General features: G+C 36.2%; 1 protein-coding gene across 39 annotated transcripts in view; it reads left to right on the forward strand.

Annotated features, from left to right (window-relative positions):
- SCEL (sciellin) overlaps positions 1–22,985 on the forward strand; it is a 272,873-nt gene that overhangs the window by 230,164 nt on the left and 19,724 nt on the right. For 13 of the 39 annotated variants that reach the window (XM_070578988.1, XM_070578989.1, XM_070578986.1 and 10 more), the window contains 11 exons: positions 484–543; positions 919–975; positions 2,040–2,099; positions 6,244–6,303; positions 6,935–6,994; positions 7,917–7,976; positions 10,522–10,572; positions 11,772–11,834; positions 15,461–15,520; positions 15,662–15,721; positions 16,091–16,147. In XM_070578988.1, coding sequence (XP_070435089.1) covers positions 484–543; positions 919–975; positions 2,040–2,099; positions 6,244–6,303; positions 6,935–6,994; positions 7,917–7,976; positions 10,522–10,572; positions 11,772–11,834; positions 15,461–15,520; positions 15,662–15,721; positions 16,091–16,147 — 648 coding nt within the window. The remainder of the gene's footprint in view (positions 1–483; positions 544–918; positions 976–2,039; positions 2,100–6,243; positions 6,304–6,934; positions 6,995–7,916; positions 7,977–10,521; positions 10,573–11,771; positions 11,835–15,460; positions 15,521–15,661; positions 15,722–16,090; positions 16,148–22,985) is intronic. The other 26 variants (XM_070579014.1, XM_070579020.1, XM_070579022.1 and 23 more) reach the window with 3 other exon arrangements.

A 22,985-nucleotide genomic window follows, 5' to 3' on the forward strand; every position in this document is an offset into this window, starting at 1 on the left:
AGGTTAGCTTTTTACACCTCATTAGAAATAGGAGTGTTGTGCTTTCCTCTGTCACAGATGAACTGTTGCACTTTTGGCCTATCAGAGATAATAGGCAAAGGGACACAATGAATCCTGGTCCCATAGGACCACATGTCTGAGTTGCATTGAAGTAAGTGCAGGAAAACCTGCTAGATAATCTCTTATTCTATGTTTTCTTAAGTAATTTTAAAAATGAGCCAAATCTTATATTTAAGTTCAGAAATAAAAAGGACAAAATTGCAAAGTGAGAGATACATTGGGAAGATTTCCTAAACTGATTTAAAATAAGTACTACTGTAGAAATTAATAAAGATAAGCTAAGGATAATTACATCAAAGGTTTTTCTGGTCATTTGGCCTTGGGAACATCTGACACCCTTTCAAGGACATTCTTGTTTATACAGATGTCAGAGAAAATTGAAAGTAACCTAACTGACATAAGGTTCTCATGTTTTTTCCAAAGAACCCAAGGTCTCAAAACGATTATCAAAGCAAACGCCAGGACAGATAAAACTAGCAGAGGGTGAGAACTGCTTTGATGTTTCTGAAACTCGGTTATTTTCTCCCAGATTAATTGTGTGAACTTCTCAGTGATATTGAGGGGGTTACGTCTTTGAGTTTGCCTTCTCTCTTCTGTGTCTGATCCCTATTGCCCTGATTTTCACTTTGCAGAGTCTACAGTACATTCTATCTAAATTTACATTTATTTATTAGCCCAATAAAATCCTAGAGATTAAACTATATTATTAACAGGCAATTTTTATAACAAAATGAATTTAGTATAAGTATAGTAATTTTCTTCAAAAGCTTGAATTAATCATCAATAATATGGAATGTGTATATATGTATAATATGATGGGAATACTTTGAAACTGATCTAAACTTTTTTTTAAACCAGTGAAGACCTTGATAATATTATCAAAGTGAATCCCAAAGGAAATGAAAATATGCCTGGGTAAGACTCAGTGTCTTTAAATCTGATTTCTCTATGTGACAAATAAGAAGATAAAATGATTTGGCATTTTAACTTCATAACCATATTTTATTAGCATGGAATTGGACAATAATGATGGGCCACATGACCTTCCCTTCTTGCTTCCAGTAAAATCATTTGTTTTAAGAATTATCCCAAGATTTAATAGTGAGTTGTCTTTTCTCCCAGATTTTGGGCTTTGGTTTGTTTTTAGAGATGAGTTACTGAATTGAATTTCTTTGTGTCTAAAGAAAGCATAATCTTGACAACATTTTCAAAGTGGATCTCCAAAATCACAAAGATAGCCAGGGGGGCTTGACTAAAACTCTGGTAAACCAATTCTCTAAAGATGGTGGTCTCAGAAGGTAGCCCAGAGGAGGGGCTGGGCAGATACACACACTGGGAGTGAGGACATTCCACCACTTTCTGTCCTCTTGAGAGCTCTGTTGACATGGCAGCATGTTGACATGACATCATACCCAATCATGATACTTCTGTCATCCTCTACTGCCCCTTCCGGATTCAGGTGCTGCCCCTTTTGTATTAGTCAATGCATTTTAATGAGGGTGAAATGTGTCTCCCTGAGAAGTGAGTCATTAATTTTCCTATTATTAACATTATTATTACTATTATTTAAAAACAAAATAGGCAATTATATCTGATTTTTTGAGTAGAAATTTATGTTCTCTTTGAACCCAGTATGGAATTTTAACTAGCTTATATAACTTTACTGCCACCCATTTTGGGGTATTCTAGCAAGACGTATTTGAGGGCAAAGTAGATTTTGTTAAGTAACAAGTTTCACATATACTTACACATTTTGAGAGCAAAACAAAAAATTATATGTTTCTTATTAACAAATAAAAACTTAAATGGTCTTCAGCTCAAGGTGTAAGAGAAAAATTTTCATTTTCATTTAGATCTTTAAAAGTTACATTGACAGAGATCGTGAACTTGAATATTTACCACAATTTTTCCAACCATTGTTCACCTGATTAGTATTTTATTTTAATGACATTCATTAAAACTCATTTTTATATTCAAAGAAAACAAGACCTCAATGGACTTATTAAAGTGAATTCCGAAACAAATAAAAATATCAAGAGGTGAGACATTTAAAGTTTTTTCTTTTCCTTTGGCATTGTATGAGCACTTTGGAATTCTGACTGCTTATATACAGAAGAGTAAATTGAAATTCAAACCAAAACTGAGCTTTCTTTTCCCCAAACACATGTTATTAAGCAATTTTATGCAAATGATACACAGAAGTGATCTGTTGCATTTTATTCTTGGATGAAGTTTGCCATCAGGTAGATTTGAGAAATTAAATGGGAATTTGACCCACTTTCTCTACTGAGCTACGTAATTTCTTTGTATGTATGTATGTATGTATGTGTGTATGGTATAAACTCTAGTCCAGGGGCGGAAGACCAGTGTCTCAGGTCAAGTGGTCAGGCGGGCGAAGTCCCTTCTTACTTAGCCTTTTTGTTCTATCTAGGCCTTCCACTAATTGGATGGGGCCCACCCATGTTAGGGAGGGCTATCTGCTTTGCTCAGCCTACCAATTCCAATGTTAATCTCATCCAGAAACACTGTCATAGATACACGCAGAATGTTTGGCCAAATATCTGGGCACTCAGTTAAGTTGACACAAGAAATTAACCATCATAATGTGTGTATATATGTGTATGTGTGTATGTATAAGTAGCATGTGTGTATAAGTGTATGTGTGTGTATAAACAGTGTATAAGTGTATGTATGTGGATGTGTAAATAGTATGTGTGGATGTGTGTGGGTGTGTGGATGTGTGAACTGTGTGTGCACATGTATAGTGTATTTGTAGGTAGTGTGGTGTGTGTTTAAAGATGAAGAGCTTAACAAAGTGCACTTTGTTAAAAGAGTTCTTCTATGAATTAGCAAGTAAATCTGGAAAGCTTATGTCCTCTTGCTTTTAATTTTTAAAAAAACAGATGGAATATATTTGAAACTGAGCTTGTTGGCATGTTGCTGAAAACAGTGTATCAAATAATTCCATGTGGTTTCCTTTGAACTCCTTTCCATTCAGTTACCTCAGTACATGATATTATTAGTTGATTCTAAAGTGTGTCACCGATGCCTGCAGGCCACTCAGCAGAGCAAGGGCTCGCCTAGATGAAAAGCTGGTGTTCACACTGTCAGGATGTCCTGTTCCCAGCAGTGTGGCATGGTTGAAGGCACAGCGACCCAATAAGTTAGAGACTTGTACAGTTTTGCAACCAACAGACTGAGAAGAAAGCATTAATTTCCTGGCTACCTTGGTGGTTTGAGGAGGTAACCTGAGGTAGTGAATATGAGCAACAAAGGAGTCTAGAAGACCTGGGTTCACATTCTGGCTGTGTCACCAGCTGGCTGTGCCTGCATGTCTCAGTTTACTCATCTACAAAATAGGGGTCATAAGACTATCATGGCTGGCGCGTAATAGATACAAGTAGTTCTTAGCAATAATAAAGATTCACATGAATTATATTTTCTTAGTGATTTAGATACTGTTCAAATACTTAATTTTCTTTGACTCTCCAAGAAAAATCCATGTTTTTCTTTCCAATTTTTATTAAAGAGAATATTTCAAATCATAACCTATTGTTTTTCATATGTTGGTGTGTGTGTGTGCATGCGTATGTATGTACAAATGTTTGTATGCATTTATGTGTGTATGCTTGTGTGTGCATGAGTGTATATGTGTGCCTATGAGTGTATGTGAGTGCATATGTATGGGTGTGTGCGTGTCTGTGCAAATGTATGTGTGTGATCGCATACATATGCATATTTGCTTGTGTGTGCATAAATATATGTGTTAGTGGATCTGTGTGCTTTTGTATGTATATGAGTATATATATGCGTGGGTGTCTATGTGTGTGCACCTGTGTGTATGTGTGTAGGAGCATTGCAGTGCATGTGTGTTTGTTTGTGTGTCTATTCATATGTGTGTGCTTCCTGGGAGGTTTTAGGGACAGTAGTTGTCATTTTCTTTTACTACACCTAATTAAATTCTGTAGATATTTTAAAAGTAAAATAAGATTGGGCCAGCCCCAGTGGCCTAGTGGTTAAGTTCAGCAAGCTCCACTTTGGTGGCCTGAGTTCAGTTCCTGGGTCAGACCTACACCACTAGTCTCTTCCCAGGCGCTGACCTACATCGCTTGTCTCTTGGTGGCCATGCTGTGGTGACAGCTCACATACAAAAAGAGGAAGATTAGCAATAGATGTTAGCTCAGGGTAAATCTTTCTCGGCAAAAAAAAAAAAAAAGAAAAAAAAGTAAAATAAGATCATGCTCCCTCCCTTACTAAAAACTTTCAATATTCTCCCATTTCAGGTAGAATAAAAATCTAACCCTTAGCGATGGCCTTTTACTTGTTCAATATAGCCTAGCCAAATTACTCTTTTTTCTATCCCAGGTTCATTCTTGCCTCAAGACTTCTGTATATACCGTTCCCACTTTGGGAATGCTCTGCCCGCATATTGTCACCTTCTTAAAGAGACCGCTTCTGATCACTGAATATAATTAAGTTGCCACCTCCTCCTCCAACCCCAGCACCGTGGGCACCAGGCACCCTTTTTTATTTTCTTTATAACATATATTGTTATCTGGAATTGTGGCACTCATTTGTATGTTTGATTGTATGTTGCCTGGCTCTCCCCAAGTTAGAATGGAAGCTTCATGAGGGCTAAGCCTGTGTCTATATTGTTCACAGCCATCCCAGCACTTGGGGACAATAGTAGAAGTTCTATAGCTATTTGTGGGTTGAGAGAATGCATAACTATTGAAGATGGATGCACTATGAGGCATTGCCTCACACAGTTTAACTCAAAATATTATTTTACATTACCTCATTAATTAGCATCCTCTTCTTCATTGACTTTATGAACTTTGACATTTAAGTAACCTTAGACTGATATGTGTTTTATTTAATATGTTTAAAGAGATCAAGTTCTCTATAATATAATCAAAGCAAACTCCACAACCAACACAAATATTACAAGGGGGGGATTTACAAGGCATACTCCTGTGTTATTTATTTATGTATTTTTTTGAGTACTCAAATCTGGAAATAGAATCCTGGAAGGTTTTTTTCCCAGTCACTGGCGTTCAAATCTCACATACTTCATTGAGGCAAAAATCAACAAAGGGCAAAAAAAAAAAATAATCAACAAGGAATATTCTGGAGTAGAGTGGTTGTTTCTGTTGGGTTAATTGTTTCATTATTTGCATAAAAAAGATCCAAATTTTTTATTGCTGCTTTTAGCTTAGGTATACAATTCTTAGACATCTGGATACAAGTAAAAACTTGAGTCAACATCTGGTTGCTTCCAAATATCTGTATCTTTGATGTTGTATAGATGCAACCTCAGAGATTTTGTGATACGCTCTTACTCTGGCCAGAAGGCATGGAGAAATAGGGTACATAAGTACCTTCTGTGGATGTTCTTTATCCACATGGCATCCTTTGTAGATCAGAGGAGCATTGCCTGGCACTGCATTTGTGGAAAATACATGTAGATGCGATAAGAAAAGCAAATTTTCATTAAGATCAGAAGCAGATATACTGAAGGGTAACAATAAAATACTGATGTGTTTTCAGTTACTACTTGGAGTTTTATATTACAGTAAATACATCTTACATTTCAGAACTCTGTAGGTTTTCATCTTCCTATTGTTTGTTGTCACCCAACTAGTCAGGATTTGTAGTTTTAACACACAGTTATAAGTAATAGAAGCAGATCATGGACTTTAACAAAATGGTGTATTTATCTTATTCCAGTGTTGTGAATAGAAAAGCTGCTAACGAATGGCAATTTTACAAAATACAGATTCTCCAAAGTCCAAAAGTCCCACCATGTGTTGGAAGTTGATATGTAGAGGGCGTGCCTTCTGGAATGTTCCATGAGATGCGACTATAGACTACTAAAAAATGTTTAGTGTACCTGGCAAAGGCTAAGAGCGTAGCATTAAATGAATCAAAATAAAGATAGAATGCTAGTGCAGTGTTTGCTAGAGGCCTAATGGCTCCAAGATTAAAATATTGTCTCACTGAGTCTCAGTGAGTGTCAGAGATGTATAAATCCCTACATACTTCTGCATAGTCACTTTTAACATCTTCAAGTCTTTGGCATGATCTATGAGTGTTTTATACTGTTTTCGAATTTCAGTGAATAGTTTTATCCACTTGGTCCTAATCTATCATTAACCTCTTCATTTCTTCTCTGTTTTAAAGGGGCCAGAGCCTTGACAATCTCATCCAAGTGACCCCTGAAGTAAACAGAAGCACCCCAGGGTAAGGATTATGTCTTATCTTTCTTCCTTCCCTGTCTGCATCAATTTGTGGCACTCATCAGAGAAGCTGTGTTGAAAAATCTTTGGATTGGAATCAGAAAGTCTGACCTCCATTAATTACCAGCTGGATGCCTTTGAGCAAGTCCCTTGAACGCTCTGAGCTCAGACATCTTTAGTTCTCAAACGAGATCATAATGTCTGTTCCATCTTTGTCACTTGATTGTTGTAAGAATCAAGTGAAATAATAGACATAAAACCGCTTTAAAGCAAAAAGGCACTACAAACAGAAATTATTAACAAAATATAGTTTAGTTACAGTGGCAGCATTAGATGGAATATTTAGAGAGGCCAGGTGAGAGTTTTTGGCAAGTCATTATGTAGTCCCTGAATTGATTTTTTTAACTCAATCTTGCCCTAATTTCGTTTTGAGGGTAAAATGGGAAACTGAGCCAGAATATCAATGATTTGTATGTAGGTCAAAATTTTTACTTTTTCAAATGAAGGGCATAGACTGGTGTTTATTTTTCTCAAAACTTAATAGTAAAATTCATCTTGAGCACATATATCCTTTCAATTAAAATACTTAATTGATTTAATTCCATTTTTACTTATCATTTTTTTTTTGTTTAAAGTTCCAAAGACCTTGATAACCTCATCAAAGTGGATCCAAGAATGGGAAAAAGTGTGCAAGGGTAAGATTTAATACGCTCCTTTTATTTTTTTCACACTAACCAATGCTTACAAACATAATTAAATTATCATTTCAGCAGACTGACACTGAAGTCAATAATAGTTCAAGAAAAGCCATGCAACCCTCATGACCTCACATCTGGAATGTTAAAGATTTTGGTCAACTGATTTCTAATGTAAGGGAGGTACCCTTTGATTCATTAGATGCACAGTTGTTTTCCCAGGATGGACAGGACACTTTTATTTGTTGATTTGTTTATTTTTCTTAAGTAGAAGGTGGCACAGGCAAGGGGAAAGAACGGAGCTCATAGCCTGGCTCTGCCCCTCACTGACTGTGCGAAATGGGACTGGTCACTTCCCCTGTTTGGACTTCAGTTTTCTCATCCTCAACGTGAGGAAACCGGACCAAGTACGCTCTAGTCACTTCCAACGCTAATTCAGTTACTAAGTTCCAGTAAGATGGGTTGGTGTCATGGAAAAGCACGTGTGGTTTATCTAACATGGAGTTAGATTATTTACCTTTAAATTCCAGCCCTGCCGCTACTACCTACGTGCGAAAAACTTAATCTTTATGTGTCTCAACTTTTCCCTTTGTGAAATTGGAATGATAATGCTTCCTATGGCAAAGGATTGATGGGAGGACTGACTTATATAAATCATGTAAATCACTTAGGACAATGCCCAGCATGTCATGAATTGTCTAAAACCATTAGTTATTGTTTATTATTTCTATGCAGTTATAGTTAGGTCCAAAAGTATATATTCATAGTCAGCACTGAAAAACTGTTGAGGTGATCTCTGTTTTAATAAATATTTTATAATAAAGTATTTTATAAGAAAAAATGTTTCTCAGCTTTAACAAATATTTGCAATCACATGATGTAAATTGACCATGGATCTGATCATTTGTTCCATGTTTTATAGGGCCCAAAGTCTTGACAGCCTCATCAAAGTGGCTCCTGAAACAAACAGAACTAACCAAGGGTGAGGTTTATGGAACTCTTCTCGCTCTCCATTTTTTTTCTATTCAACTTGAAAATATGATAGAATTTGTTGTCACACCATAGAGACAGCCAGTAACGGACCCAAAATCAACAGCTTTCTGTCAGAAACCTGGTGTTCAAGTCCTTGCTCCAGGCTCCCTAGCTGTGAGCTTTAGTGGAGGGGAGGGAATTCCTTAAAATATCTCATATCAATGTAAGATTTATGTCCCACACTTGGGATTTCCTCAAAATGAATTGGGATTCCCCATGAGATGAAACAACATCCCAAAACAATTTCTTAGAGCTGAGCAGTCTAAAGGAAGATCTTCATGTGAACAAAAATTCTCCTTTCTTCCTCCATCATCCATTCCCTCTCCTCTTTCTGTCTGCCGCCCAAACACTTCCTAAAGTTGGGAGATGGTTTTCAAGAATTATACTCAGTTCATTGAAATAAAGAAGAATACAAAGAAGGACGTTTTTCTTTTATATAGAGAGAATTTTCTCTAAGGCACATCATGTTATGTAATCTAAGAGACATGACAAAACTGGGGAGCTATAAACATACATTGTTACACTAGTTGGAACATAAGTTAAATACAAAAGATACCAAAGTATGTATCTTCTTTCTGACAGATTTCCTATCTTACTTTGCATATAGGAATACTCTCTATTTTTACTATCATTTAAAGTTTAATAGACTACATCAGGGGTCAGCATAGATAGTAGATATTTGAGGTTTGGGGGGCCAAAATAGTCTCCGTTTGAACTAGTCAACTAACAGCCACAGATGATACATTGTAAATGAATAGGCATGGCTGTGTGCCAATAAAACTTTATTTACAAATCCAGACTGCAGGCTGGATTTAGTTTGAGAACCGCAGATTGCTCACCCCTGGACTAGATAGTATTTCATGTGGGTAGGGCAGGAGGATCAACTCTGAATGTATTTGGGGCAGCTGCCAGAACACAGCCTGCTGCCCATCCTCCTCTCCCTTACTTATATCGTTTTATTTATTTTATGGTTAGATAAAAAATTCCATCATTCTTTTACCTGAATATTTAGTGCTAAATTGTCCTTAGATTTTGATCACTAAATGAGAATATAATGTTATTATTATTTTCTGAGGGTCAGGTACTGAATCCAGAGACCGTATAATACCTTATATTACAGATTAAGATTCAGAGAAAGATAGATGTCCCTTGTTCGTCTTCCAAGATAACTTAGTATCTAAAGGTGAAGATGGCCTTAATCATATGACCTTTACTGCACAGTCTTTGGGCCTCTATTTTAGTACCCGCATGCTACCGTGTATTGCATTTGGTCATGTGTCATTTCTTCCACTTGGTAGTAAAATTTCTGAGTTCAGAGATCACTTACTAACTGTAATTTTAGACGAATCACTTAATCCCCTTTAAGCCTCAGCTTCTTTATCTGTAAAGTGGGGATCGTAAGAGTTAACTTCTTCATGAGTTCCTAGAAAAATTAGATGAGATCAAGCTTGTAAAGCACTGAATGCTCAAGTACTTATTAGACATTGTCTATTGGTATTATTATTAGTTACTATTTTTTCTTCATTGTTGGGTCACATAGCACCACTCAATGCTTAATTCAGAGAAGATAGCAAAGAAATTATCCTATTAGGTTGAACCTTACAAAATTATTGACTGTCAACCATGTTTGAATCTATAAAATGACAATTTCATGTAGTTCAACATAGTAGAATGCAGTAATTTACATGCAAGGATATGTGCATGGTAAAATTAGTTTATAGGTTAATCCTAAAGATTAGTTAAGTGATATAAGCCTTTCTGGTCCTTTTTTCTTTGGGATATATAACATATCATCCAATAATAAGGTATATCAGATTAAGCCTCTTGTTCAGGCCTTTTGGTGTTACAGTTGGGATAAGAGTCCAGTGTGATAATAGAAAGGCCTTTTTAGAGCTATGACTGCCTATTTGAGCATTTGGAGTAAAAACAAGGTGTGTAATCTGAAGTCTTGCTTGTTCTGATTTAGCATTGCATGAAGTACGATTCTAAAGTGATTTGATTAATATCTTGGAATAGCCTCAATATTACATATTCACATTATGTCTATTACCTGCATACCTTAGAATCAGGACGTAACTCTTTTTTTTGTTACGTCCTAGGTTTTGTTTTGAAGGGAAGCAAGGAGCACATGGAAATGATGAAAAGTTTTACATTTTTCTCTTATTGATTACAACCTTCAAAAGTATTCCAAATATTAATCCTACTGCAAAATATAATATGGGAAATTAGGAGTTTAAGAGTAATTTAAATTTGAGGTTGTCTTGAAAGGAATATGACTAAAACTAAATTAAATTCTCATATGTACATAGTTGTGTAAGAAATGGATTGATAGTAGCCAACTGCTTTTACATAGAGCTAAAAAGGGAATTCAAGTAATGATGAAGTTTTAAATTAGCAACAGTCACTTAATTCAATATTAAAGTTGAAAAAATGTGTAAATTATTATTTATTTTAGTTGATTTTACCAGCTATTGAAACTTACAATATATTTTTAGGAACAAAGACCTGGACAATCTTATCAAAGTGATTCCCTCAGCAAACAAAAGGTAAGCTTATCAAGACTGTTGAAGACTCCTGAGCAAGTCTCCAAATTATGCCAAAAAATAAGATTAATTGTATATTTTAGGACATTTTGAAAGGAGACATAAAAAAATGAGAACATATTAATTTGTTGATGTTTAATAATCTCGGATAGATTCTTCTTTTATTATAGCTTCAATTTATTTCATTATAATATTGTTTAAAATTATAATATTGAAACTAATTTTGTTTAATTACTACTTGAAAAATTCATTTTGATGCAATCACATAACTAGATTATTACTGTAAATGTATAGTTAACAAATTGTAAGTTCATAAAACTGAATAAACCAAAGAATGTTGGCTTTCTACTCTTTCACAAACCCAAGGATTAATTTTTAAATGACTCTTGAGAAGGTGACACAGCATTCATATACTTGATTAGAATATTTTTTCATGACATTAAATATACTTCTGTCTTCTTGAGAAGTTAAGACCCATTATACCCTGGAACAAAATTTAGGAAAGCATGACAATGGGGCTAGCCCTGTGGCACAGTATTTAAATTGTGCACTCTGCCTCAGTGGCCTGGAGTTCATGGGTTCAGATCCCAGGTGCAGACCTATGCACTGCTTATCAAGCCATGCTGTGGCAGTGACCCACCTACAAAATAGAGGAAGATTGGCACAGGTGTTAGCTCAGGGACAATCTTCCTCAAGAAAAAGAAGAAGATTGGCAACAGAGATGTTAGCTTAGGACCAATCATCCTCACCAAAAAAAAAAAGAAAGCATGACAGAGTAACTCTACGCTACCTCTCAGAATTATTGTGATGATAACATTGATGAAAGCATTATGCAGATGGAAGGAATTATTGTGAACATATTGGAAGGAAGGATGTCAGCAGGAGGAAGCATGAGGTTTGGGGTCCAGCTGCTATGGTTTCAATCCTGGTTCACCCTCAGCCACTTCTTAGGTACTTGGGCCCAAGGAGTACCTTAACTTATATGAAGCTCAATTTCTTTATTTATAAAGGCAGGATGATCATATCTACCTCACTAGATTGTTTTGAGAATTTTTAAAAACTTCATAAAGTAGAAACTCAGTTAACATTAGTTTTTATCTGGGATCGCATTGAATGATTCACAACTGTCAAAAGAAAACATACTGATCATAAAATTTGCTGATTTCCAACTGAATGTGACCTTTTATTTTATTTTGTTTTAGTAGTGAACAAGGTCTTGATGAACATATTAATGTAAGCTCCAAAGCTGCCAAAAACATGGCTGGGTAAGAGAAGGATGTTATTTATTTGTTTTGTTTTGTTTCTCCTTAACTAAACACAATATGAATATAAATCACTTATAATCATTCTGTGGGCAAATTGAATATAAGTCTTGAAAAGCATCACAATTTTTGTATGTCCCTGGAAACAGATATTTAACCATTTGTTGCTAGCAAGAAAGAGGGGCAGCTGGAAAATATGTGATGGTGGCTTCACTTCTTTCAGCCTCAAGGAAAGCAATTAGAAGGAGTGACTAGGGCACAGCACAGCTAGTCTATGCACTGTTTGTTTTATAGGACTGATGTTAATGCCTTTGTCTGAAACTGATTAAAATTTATTAATGATAGTTAATTAGAAAAAAAGACCAGACGCTTCATTAGATTCATCACCAGCAATATCATTCACCTCGTTTTCAAAGAGTGTTTTCTGTTAGTCAGTGGAAATGTCATGAGAGTCATTGCTTCTTAGATGGTTTGCTGCTCCCAGCAAAGTTATGGACCTAAAATTTGATAATACTTTAAGTAGTGTCTGTAAGATGATGAAATTCACTTTTTGTCTCTGGTTATATGAATATTTTTATATCATTATACACTACTAATAAATATATCTTAAAAATGCTTTCATGATTTTCCTTTTTGAATTTAGTTGGTACATATAAAAATTGCAAAATTTTAGAGCTAGAGGGAGGGAACCTCAGAGAACTCATAGCCCCATTAGTTTGAACAATTTTGAAAACCACTGTTTCAGCCAAACCTATTCAATTTACAGAAGAGGAAATGAAGAATCAGAAAAGTTAAGTGATTTGACCAGGGTCACAGAGAAAACTAGTGGAAGACTGATAGTAGTTCTGTGATCTGTTAGGCAGTGAATAATTACTGAGCACCTACTGGGTTTGAAGCTTACAACTAGGTATCATTAGTTGCACATTAGGTATAATTACAGGCTGTGAACGCCAAAAAGAGAATTCGGTAGACATACTCAATCTTATTAACAGCAGGCAATTATCATAGATTAAAGCTAATTATGTACCAGGGGCACAGAAATGTTACTCCAGGACAATAATAGGTTGTCAATTTAATATATTACATTTTTGGAATATTCATGTACTACTTGCTGAATATAAAATGCATTGTCGGTGCATTGCATTTAAAAAGAAAAAGAGACATTGAATAGATAACTTAATAAACACGACAGGCAGTCAACTTCACATTCATCCTTTCCCAGGAGTAGAGGATGTTAGAGAGGACAGAACCTTGGAGATGATCCAATCCAATCTCTTCATTTCACAGATGAGAATACTGAGGCCAGGGGCAAAAATCTCAGAGTCTTATGTGAGTTCTTCTAACTCCCAGCCCACCTCTTGGTCTTTAAACCACAGTACACAGACTTTGATCTTAAAATAAATGAGTTAATTAAGCACCTCAGGAAATAGCAGAGGCTATAAAGCTAGGATTGTTGCTCCTGTCATGGGACAGCCAGGAGGTGTCCTTTGAAAGATTACTTCATAGATGACAACAGCACAAATGTGCAAATGACTACAAAGCTCTTTACAGCTTTTAAAGTACATGGAAGTAATCACAGCTAAATATTCTGTTTATCCCTTTACTACATCCTTAAAGCAAAATAAGTAAAAGCAGTAACTTGAGTAGGAAAAATGTTACATTTTTCCAGGTTAAATTTAGACATAAGATTCTTGTGTTTGCAGGTATCCAGGCCCTGAAAAAAATATCTATAAATTTGTTGCTTTCACTTCATTGAGATAAATTGCATGATGCTATCAATCAAGGCAATTCAGGACTGTTACTGAGATCCTTGTTTTATTGACACACGATATTGTCTTTTAGGTGTAGGGGTAGAACATAGCATACATTCCTATGTTTTCTAGTCAGTGTTTCTCAAACTGTGGGTTGCAACTCATTCAAGGGTCTTGTGACTAATTTAGGGAGTGGCAATCAGCATTTTTTCCCAATTAAATTGAACTAAATCGAGCAGAAAATATGAGAGTTCTAATGTAGTGAGAGTGTTAGTTCACGAAATGTATATTGTATTGTGTGTGTTTATGTCTGAAAAGAGAGTATTGGACTGTGATGTAAAATGTATTTCTTAATGGACTTTATGAAACAGTAGTTTGAATGTCACTGTTCCAGGTTGTTGAATGAATCAAATTCTCTGTGCTCAGCAGAACAGTGAAAATGGAAGTTCTCACGTTTGTGTTTGCACTTTCTGTGCAGCTTACTCTTAATTATGCTGGTACATGAATATTAAACATAGTTACACTAAAAAATATTGTGATTAATTTTACGTGAAAAGGTTGTGGCCTTTGAACATATTATCTCCTCTACAAAGTTTTATTCTTGTATTTTTTTTGCAATATGTGAAATTAACCTCATTTTAAAGATTGTTGTGTTCCAGGCACAGCTCAGTTTTATAACAGATTTTGCAATCAATTTATGAAAGGAAATAATATTTTGAATAGTTCTCATTTGTTAATCATTCCTTTAATAGTATTTGTAGACATCAGTTGATTATCTTTAGTTGAGAATATTATTTTGAAGGTAATTCAAAACAGTGAAAATTCAATTAGGGGTTGTCTGTCTACCATGGAAACCTGAGAACAATGAGGACCAGACCAAACTGAGTGGAACCATGAGCTGGGAAGCGCGTTCTGCAGAAAGGTTTAAGACTGGGGAAGGGAAATGCAGACCTTTCTCAGACCTATCTGACGGTTAACCTGTAAGTGGTTCCCCTTCAGTTCTTAACCTTGCATCAGTCTTTTTGATGAGTGAAATGTATTTCATTTTTGTGTAAGGAAAAAGGACTCTTAGGGGGAAAGGAGCGCAGCGATATTGCTGTCCAAGATGGTACTGGAAGCGGATGTCATCAGTCCTGTGATTTCTTGCCATGGCAGGCTATTGTATTTCTTTGAATAACTATTAAAAAGGGATTTAGAGGAACACTTTGAAAAATCACTACTTTCGAACCCTCAAAACAAGGTATTATGCTGAGACAGTGAATGACAACAAACCACGTGGGAGGAAATACTGTTCTGTGACTGAGAAAAGAAACTGGTAGGACTTCAAATAGAAAGTGGATAGTTTTCAGAGTATGTAATTTGACCATGAACAACTGATTTTAATTTGTCTTTTTAGTCATTGTAGAGAAAAGAAAGGTTACAATTTTGATGGATTGCTGGAACTCTCTTTGCCAAGCCTTATGTTAAGTACAATCCCAATTTTAGAGCTTATTATTGTTTCAAAAAATATCTTTAGTTCGTGAATGTGATTTTAAAAATAACAAGGACATTAAAATCAGTTTATATATTTGTAATGTGAAAACATTCGAGAGTGAAAAGTGGTTAATCACCGGATGTTTGCCGTGAACACTTAGGGAGCATGCTCTTGTGGGTGTGCTCTGGCAATAAAGTATGTAAAGTAAGAGTAGTTTATTTTCTGACCCAGCAAAATTCATCCTACCCTAGATTGGTTAAAAAATTTATTTCAAGGCTGTCCTATGCTAAACCAGTATGTCTCATTCTAAATGATAAGATGGCTAATCCTTTCTTCCTATTTCCAACCAATTTACCCTCATATTATCTCTAACCCAAGCTGCTTTAATGTTTTTCCACTTAAAGAAATCAAGATCTTGATAAACTCATCAAAGTGAATCCTGAAACTCTCACCAACAATCGAAGGTAATAGAACTATATTCATTTTTGTACTTTGGTCAGGAAGAATATTTTGTTTTATTATCATTTCAAGAAGATTTATGACCTTAATGATCTTACCAAAAGAACTTTATAATATCTGGCTTTCTTTTTTTTTTCTATTTAAAGAAACAAGGATTTTGATAACCTCATCAAAGTGAATCCTGCAGTAATCAGAAGCAATCAGAGGTAATCAAATAAAAGCAATCATTTCACACTTTCATCTGTCTGTTGCCCCTGCATGGAGTGGATTTAAAGTGTTGTTTTATTTGCACAGTTACAGAGAATAGATTGGTTACCAGAGGGGAACCAGGGAGGGAGGAGGGTAAAAGGGGTGATAAGGCACCTGTGTATGGTGATGGATAGTAATTAGTCTTTGGGTGGTGAACATGATGTAGTCTACACAGAAATCGACACATAATGATGTACACCTGAAATTTATATAATGTTATAAACCAATGTTACCTCAGTAAAATAAAATAAAATGTTGTTTTATTGACCTAGCACAACCAAAAAACCTATCACTAATCTGAACATCTTTTTTTCTGTTTTGAATAGCCAAGACTTGGACAATCTTATTAAAGTGAAACCTTCAGCTCTCAGAAACATGGAGCGGTAAGTGACTTTGTCTAACTATCTTGACAGGTTCTCAACATTCTAGGTTAGGAATTTTCTCTTTTTCTCTCTCTCTCTTTTAAAGAAGCCTTCTCTTTTTCTTTAGTGTTCCAATAAGGACACATTGATAACCCATGTATCTCCTGTCAGCAAGGAAACCTTGCATTCTTTTGGAATCAATTGCACTATTTTGCACTCAATTCTGTGCTTTTTATTTGCACTAAGACAACTTAGTATTTGTTGTTTATAGGAAATGAAGTGTCAGGACTGAAATGGAAAATGAATGAAATTAAATAAGAAGAAAAAGTATTTTGGAGAAGCTGAACCTAACTGGTGGTTTACATGGATGCCTACAGAGCATCGGAAAGGGTATTCAGGGTCTTCAGAATTACGGAACCACAGCTAGTGCGAGCTCGCAAAATATTACAGCAGATTTTAACCTTGAACTTCCATTTTGAGTTCTGCAAATATCTTATAATTCACTGTCCTTATGTCATATCTTTCACCAAAAGGGCTTTATTAATAGATAATAGATAACACGCTGGAGTGTATTGTATTAAATGTCCAAATACTTCTGCTGACTTGAAATGTTATCATAATAATCATATAGCTGGGAATCACAGTCTCAATGTTCTGGATGAAGAAAGCAAATTAACATATGGAAAAGTGTTTTGAACTCGCTGGGAGAAAGAGGACAGTGTAATGTACTCATTGACCAAGCTCTTATGTCTCCTAGTTTGTTTTCTACATTAGTGCTTTATTTTGCTTTTTCTTTTTTGTACGTTTTTATCACTGGGGTGTTGGCGTCTCTGAAGCGGGAAGGTACAAAGGTAACTGAAGAGCAATTGCTACTTAGAGAGTAGCATTTATTGAGCACTGATGGTGTGACTGGCAATTTATATACATTTAATCCTCACAGCCATCCCATGACAAACATGTCATACACCCTATTTTACAGAAGAGAAAACTATAGCTCAAAGACATGAAATAACCTTCTCAAGAAAGAAAATACATCCTGGATCTAAACTCAAGTCCTTCTGATGTCATTACCTCGAGTACAAACAAAAGTTCTGTGAAAAACAAAAGCTCAGACTCTCCTCTTCTTTCCATCCTTCATACTCTCTGCAGTCGCTTCCCTTCCAATGCCCCTCCCGCCCGGGAGTGAAAGGACTACAATTAGATACATTTATTCTAGAAAAGTATTGTTAAAATGGCAGGGAGGAGACAAAGTACTTGTCTCACAGAGGTTTTCCCATAGCTGAAATAACAGCAGATTTTGGGTGTCAACCCTGCCACTGATAATTGTATGGAAATATCTTTGCTAAGTAGAACCACTTCTTCACAGTGGTATTGGTTGGGGTAGATTTTTCTTTCTATTAGTAACAGTTTCAGGAGGTTCCCAACCATGCTGGAAGAGGTTAGGTTTAATAACCACATGTGGAATAACTCACGGTATCTTCTACTGTAGCCAGTTCGTCGCTCGGTGGCCGAGTCCACAAAATGCACTTCCCTCCCTCTCTCACTTTGCCCTTCTTACTTTCTCCTCCTTCCCTCCTCCCTCCCTCTGGGAAACGTGTTATGTTGACAGACAATGGTAACTTTCTCATAAGAGTTTTGCCTCATTAGAAGAGGTTAATTTTATAAAAAGGTAGTTTGTATTTCAGCAACCCCTAATAAAATATCTATAAAAAGGAGAGATTTCCTTTATATAGATGGATTACTATAAAAAGGAAATTTAAAAATATTGACCATGATGTTGCTTTCGGATGGCAGCTTGATCCACAGATCTAACCTAAGCAACGTCTGACTATTCTTTAGTGGTTACACCAGATTTGATCATAATCAGCCAGAATGTTCAAGAATTATCACAGAACAGACAAACAGGAAAGCTGCCTATTTGAAAAAAAGTGACTTCATTCAATTGGTTCAGTCACATGTATCTATAGTGTGTCTATGCTGCCCACTTGATTTTAACGGGTAGAGAGAGGGGGCATTTTAAAGTGCCTCCACCTAGGAATGCCAGCCACAATACACTTTTATATCCAATTCAGTGTGACATGAGCACTGATTATTTAATAGTGTAACAGCAGTGAATCAGAGTTCTTTTTATCTGACTTTGCTGGCATTTCCAGCAGCTGTCTATTTAATTCACAGTTAGGGGCAGAATAAACTCCAGTCATTGATCAGAATGTAAGCAGGTGTCCCTGAGCTCCTTCTAGGAACACAATAACCTGAATGAATGCAGATGTGCACAGAATTTTCATTTATTCAGGGAGAAACTGCATGACTTCTGGTGATGACAGTTTCACATTTTGGTGAACAGACATTAAAGAGAGATATCCACTTATCTGCAGCCTATAAACTGCTGCCCCCAAATGAAGATTGAAAAGCATCTAGTGACACTTGGGCTTTTACAGTTAGAAAAAACATCCTTCATCTGAAGTAGAAAAAGAAATTCTAAACTATTTGTAGTATCATCCTTCCATCTTTTTAAGGGCTTCCTATTTGCTAAGACACATACCTTCAAGTTTTTAGTGTTCCAATAAGAGTTCCTTTCCATCTTCCTATTGCATATTTCTCATATTTTTCCTTGAGACAGAAATCTGGGAAGGGGTAACCTTGACTCTTTCCATTGCTTCAATTCTGGTGATCAATAGGTCACTTTGGATGCTTCTAATTATCTCAGGAACTGAGACACTTCAACATCCCCGCCACTACTGTCTAGATTATTCTGCAGTCCCCTAATTGGTCCCTCTGCTGCCAGTCTTCCTTTTGCCCTTCTATTTGCCATATTGTAGAGTGATCTTCCTAAAACACAAATCTGATCACCTCATTCTTCTGATGAAATCCTTCAGTAGCTTCCCACTGCCATTGGATAGGTGCTGTACTCCTTAACCTGGTTTCCAAAGCCCACCAATCCTGCCTCCAGAGACCTTTCTACTCCCCTCCCCTATTACCCTCCACCTCCAAGCAATCCCTACTCTCACACACACCCTGACTCTCACACTCCTCATTCCTCCTTCATCGCTGTTGCATAGATAACTTCTACTTATCCTTTAGATGTCAGCTTAAATGTCTCTCTCTCAGGCTCTGGGAAGCCCCATTGGCCCATTACATCTGCATCAGATGCTTCTTCTAGATATGATCAAGCTCTCTGTCTTCCCCATCCCATGGCATTCGTCTCTTAGAGAGAATTATTATTTAATCATCTCTCTCTGACTATAGGATTTTTAATGGCAAGGATTGGGTTTGTCTTGTTCATTTCTATCTACAGGGCATAGCACAATGCCTGGCATACACTAGGTGCCTAACAAATATTCTGTGAATTAAAGGTTAAATCTCAAACTAATTGAGGCCCTGTGATCATCCACTAGGTAAAGCCTATTTCTTTTCAACTCTAATATTCCGAGCCCCTGTGAATGAAACCAGACTAAAGGAATCTGATATAAGACTGATCTCCTTGCTTAAGCAAATGACTGCCTCTTGCCCATGACATAATCTCAATGAACCCTGGTGAATTAGAGCCACTGAAATTCTTGGTCGCATCTTAAAATACCTAAAGTGTCCAGTTTCTCTATAGACCTGTTAATTTCTTTAATTTAAAATCTATAAGACTCCCTCATTGAAATGAATTATGAAAATATATAAAGCTGGACCCATTTTGCCATGTCAATAGCATTGTTGGAGAATTATACCGGTTATCTAACTGTATTCTACACTCCTTTCAGAGAGACAAATATTCCTTTTGAACTAAAGCTTAGTGCCTAAGATTTAGTTCTTGGCAAAAAAGAAGTACCATAGTAAATTTTTTATATGGAGGCTCTTAATTTTGCAAATGTGTTTGATACTCTACAAAAGCAATTTAAGTAAGCTATATAGCGAGAAACATATTGCAGCTCTTAATAAATACCTCCCACACTCTCATAAGAGAGGAAGAGCAGTTGGGAGTGAGCTGATAAGCTCATGAAGAGCTTATCCTAGGAAAAGTTGTATAAGAAACATGATAATAACTTGGTCCCCAGAATCTGTATTTTTTTCTTAATCTGCCCTGTAAGGGACTGTTGTATTCCTTAGTGGGGCAGTGAAAAACAAATTACATTATTATAACATGGATAAATGCCTATATTCAAAATTTGTGCTATGACCTTCCAAATAGATAACATATTTTCTCCTAAATGTTTCAAAATCTACATTTAAAAAAGCATTTTTAGTTGCAATAACTAACAACAGTTTCTTTTTAGCATTTTTCACTGTATCACAGAGAATTGGTGACTTTTCTTGGAGTTAATTCCAACTACTCATAAATTATACAAGTCAGGATTATAAGGTCTTCCTTCCACTGCAACTGCCGTGAAAAGGGTTTGGAATCAAGCCTTTGCTCGACCCTGCAGCATTTGCTGGGCTTCTATAAAAGTCGGTTTTTCACACTTGGACTCACAGCTCTTCATCTTCTACCGTGGTGTAAAAGACATGATGCAATAGACGTGGTCTTAATTAAAGAATGAAATTTATTTTTAAATCTTTCAACTTGAGGAGTTTATGGGCAATCTGAACTTCTTTTATTGGATCTTCAAATCTAGCTGATGACATCAACCAGGGTGAACAAGCAAATACACATTTTGTACTTTTCATAATCTGGAACTTTCTATTTTGCTTTAAGTATTAGTGTAGATTATTCAGATTAAAATTTTATAATCCACTCTACCAAACCTGATAGGTGATACTGTTTAATAAAAATAACAAAAATTCTATGAAACCACTAATAAAATGGTTTATTTGATGGTTTGCAATTATACCAGTTTGGGAATGTACTTCTTTGAAGGCATGAATAGGTCCAGTTTTGAGTTATCTACCTGTAGTTGTTGGATTTGTAAGATTCTGATTTCTTCTCCTTCCTCACGTCCAAATCCATTCCTGCTCTCCCTCACAAGAGCTGGTGTCCAAAAAGGCTTGGGTACTAGGTGGGGAAAGGGGGAAAAGTGTAAGCAGAGCAAAGATGCAGTGTCTGAAGCAGCTAAGACAGGAAAGTGCCAGAGAAAGTGAGGATGTCCAGCATCAGGCAGAGAAACTACAGGTAATCGTGTTGTGAGGGCAGAAGCAGATCTGTATTAATTTGTGAGGGCTGCCAGAACAAAGTGCCACAGACTGGATGGCTTAAAACAAAAATGTATTTTCTCACAGTTCTGGAGCCTAGAACTCAAGATCAAGATGTCAGTAGCGCTGGTTTCTTCTGAGGGCAGAGAGGGTGGGTCTACTCTAGGCCTCTCTCCTTGGCTTGTCTTCACCCTGTGTCTTCACGTTGTCTTCCATCTATGTGTGTCTGAGTCCAAATTTCTTCTTCTCATAAGGATACCCATCGTATTGGATTAGGGACCACCCTAATGACCTCATTTATACTTGATTACCTCTGTAAAGAACCCATCTCCAAATAAAGTCACATTCTGACATACTGGCATTAGAACTTCAACATGTGAATTTGGAGCAGGGGGCAGGATTGGACCCATAACAACATCCCCAAATAAGGAAACAAAGCCAGGATTGAGAGCTATGAAAAAAGGAAAGAAATATCTACAATTCAAGGATGAAGTAAGGCAGGTTCTGGGTGATTGACACAAATAGAGGTGAAATGTCCACCACTGGCTTTACTAATCTTTTTCTACATGATCATCATGTACACTATGTACCTGGATGTGGGTGGAGCTGACTGATTGCCTTAAAGGTTCAGGGTCTAATATCTTTCCCTTGGGAAATGTCTTTTCCCAGAGCTAGGTAAGGCAGTAATAGATTTCCCCCAGAGAAGGAGGAAAAGAGAACTGAATTTAACTCTACAAGTATTTTTGGAGCAGCTACTACATGCAAGGCCATGTTAGGCCATGGTAATGTGACTGTACTCCCAAGTCATAATGAAAATCACCAGCTTCCTTATAGAATGGTACTGGGTTTATCCAAGGTTAGCAGGACAAGGAGAATCATTTCCTGGGGCAAAATTCTAATTCTGCAATACTCACATTTCCTGGCCATCTTTCACTATTTACCACTGCCAACCATCCCAGTTTGGCATTCCTAGGAAACTGGATTATGGAATACCATGATACTTCACTTAGTTTTATTCTATTGTCCCCAAGTATTTAGTAGTAAAGTATTACTTTAAAGTGTGAAGGGGAGGATGGCAATGTCTGGGCTATTAAGAAAGTACGGTGGCCCCTGAGGCCAAAAATGTGGCTCTAGTACTTAGTGAAGGACCATCAGGGGTTAGGCCAATGCAAAGCCCTCAGTTTCCATTTCTAAATTTGAAGGATGCGAGCTGGGGGGTATCCTTACTCAGTTGTAGTAGTTATCTTGAGGAAGTCAATTTTGAATTCTATATCATTCAGACTGCCGAATCAAATGATTTTGATACTTCTGAACTACTACTGAAATCCTGTGCTTTTTTAATATACTAATTGGAATATTTTCTGCTGTAACTCACATTAAAAAATAATTTAACGATTTTTATATTTTTAAAAATATGCAGCTAGTACTTTAAATGTGAAGTTTAAGTGTAGCTATGGAATGCTGCTTAGTTTGCAAATTTATCAATTATTGATGGTTTGGATGTTATATAAAAAGAGTATTAAATCTCATTCCGTATAAATATGAGAACTTTTATCTTATTTTTCATCCTTATCAATATTAATTTTGTGAGTGAGAGTCCATATACTAATTCCAAGTATGATAACCTTCTTTAAATCCACTGCTCGGGACCAAGAGAAGGGAGAATTATAAAAACTGGAGTTAATTCCACACATGTAAAAGGCCAGAGCAGAAATAAAACTGAAAAGGTAGTCTCTCAAAATTT

The sequence above is a fragment of the Equus przewalskii genome, chromosome 16, assembly GCF_037783145.1.
Source record: "Equus przewalskii isolate Varuska chromosome 16, EquPr2, whole genome shotgun sequence".
Classification (NCBI taxonomy): domain Eukaryota; kingdom Metazoa; phylum Chordata; class Mammalia; order Perissodactyla; family Equidae; genus Equus; species Equus przewalskii.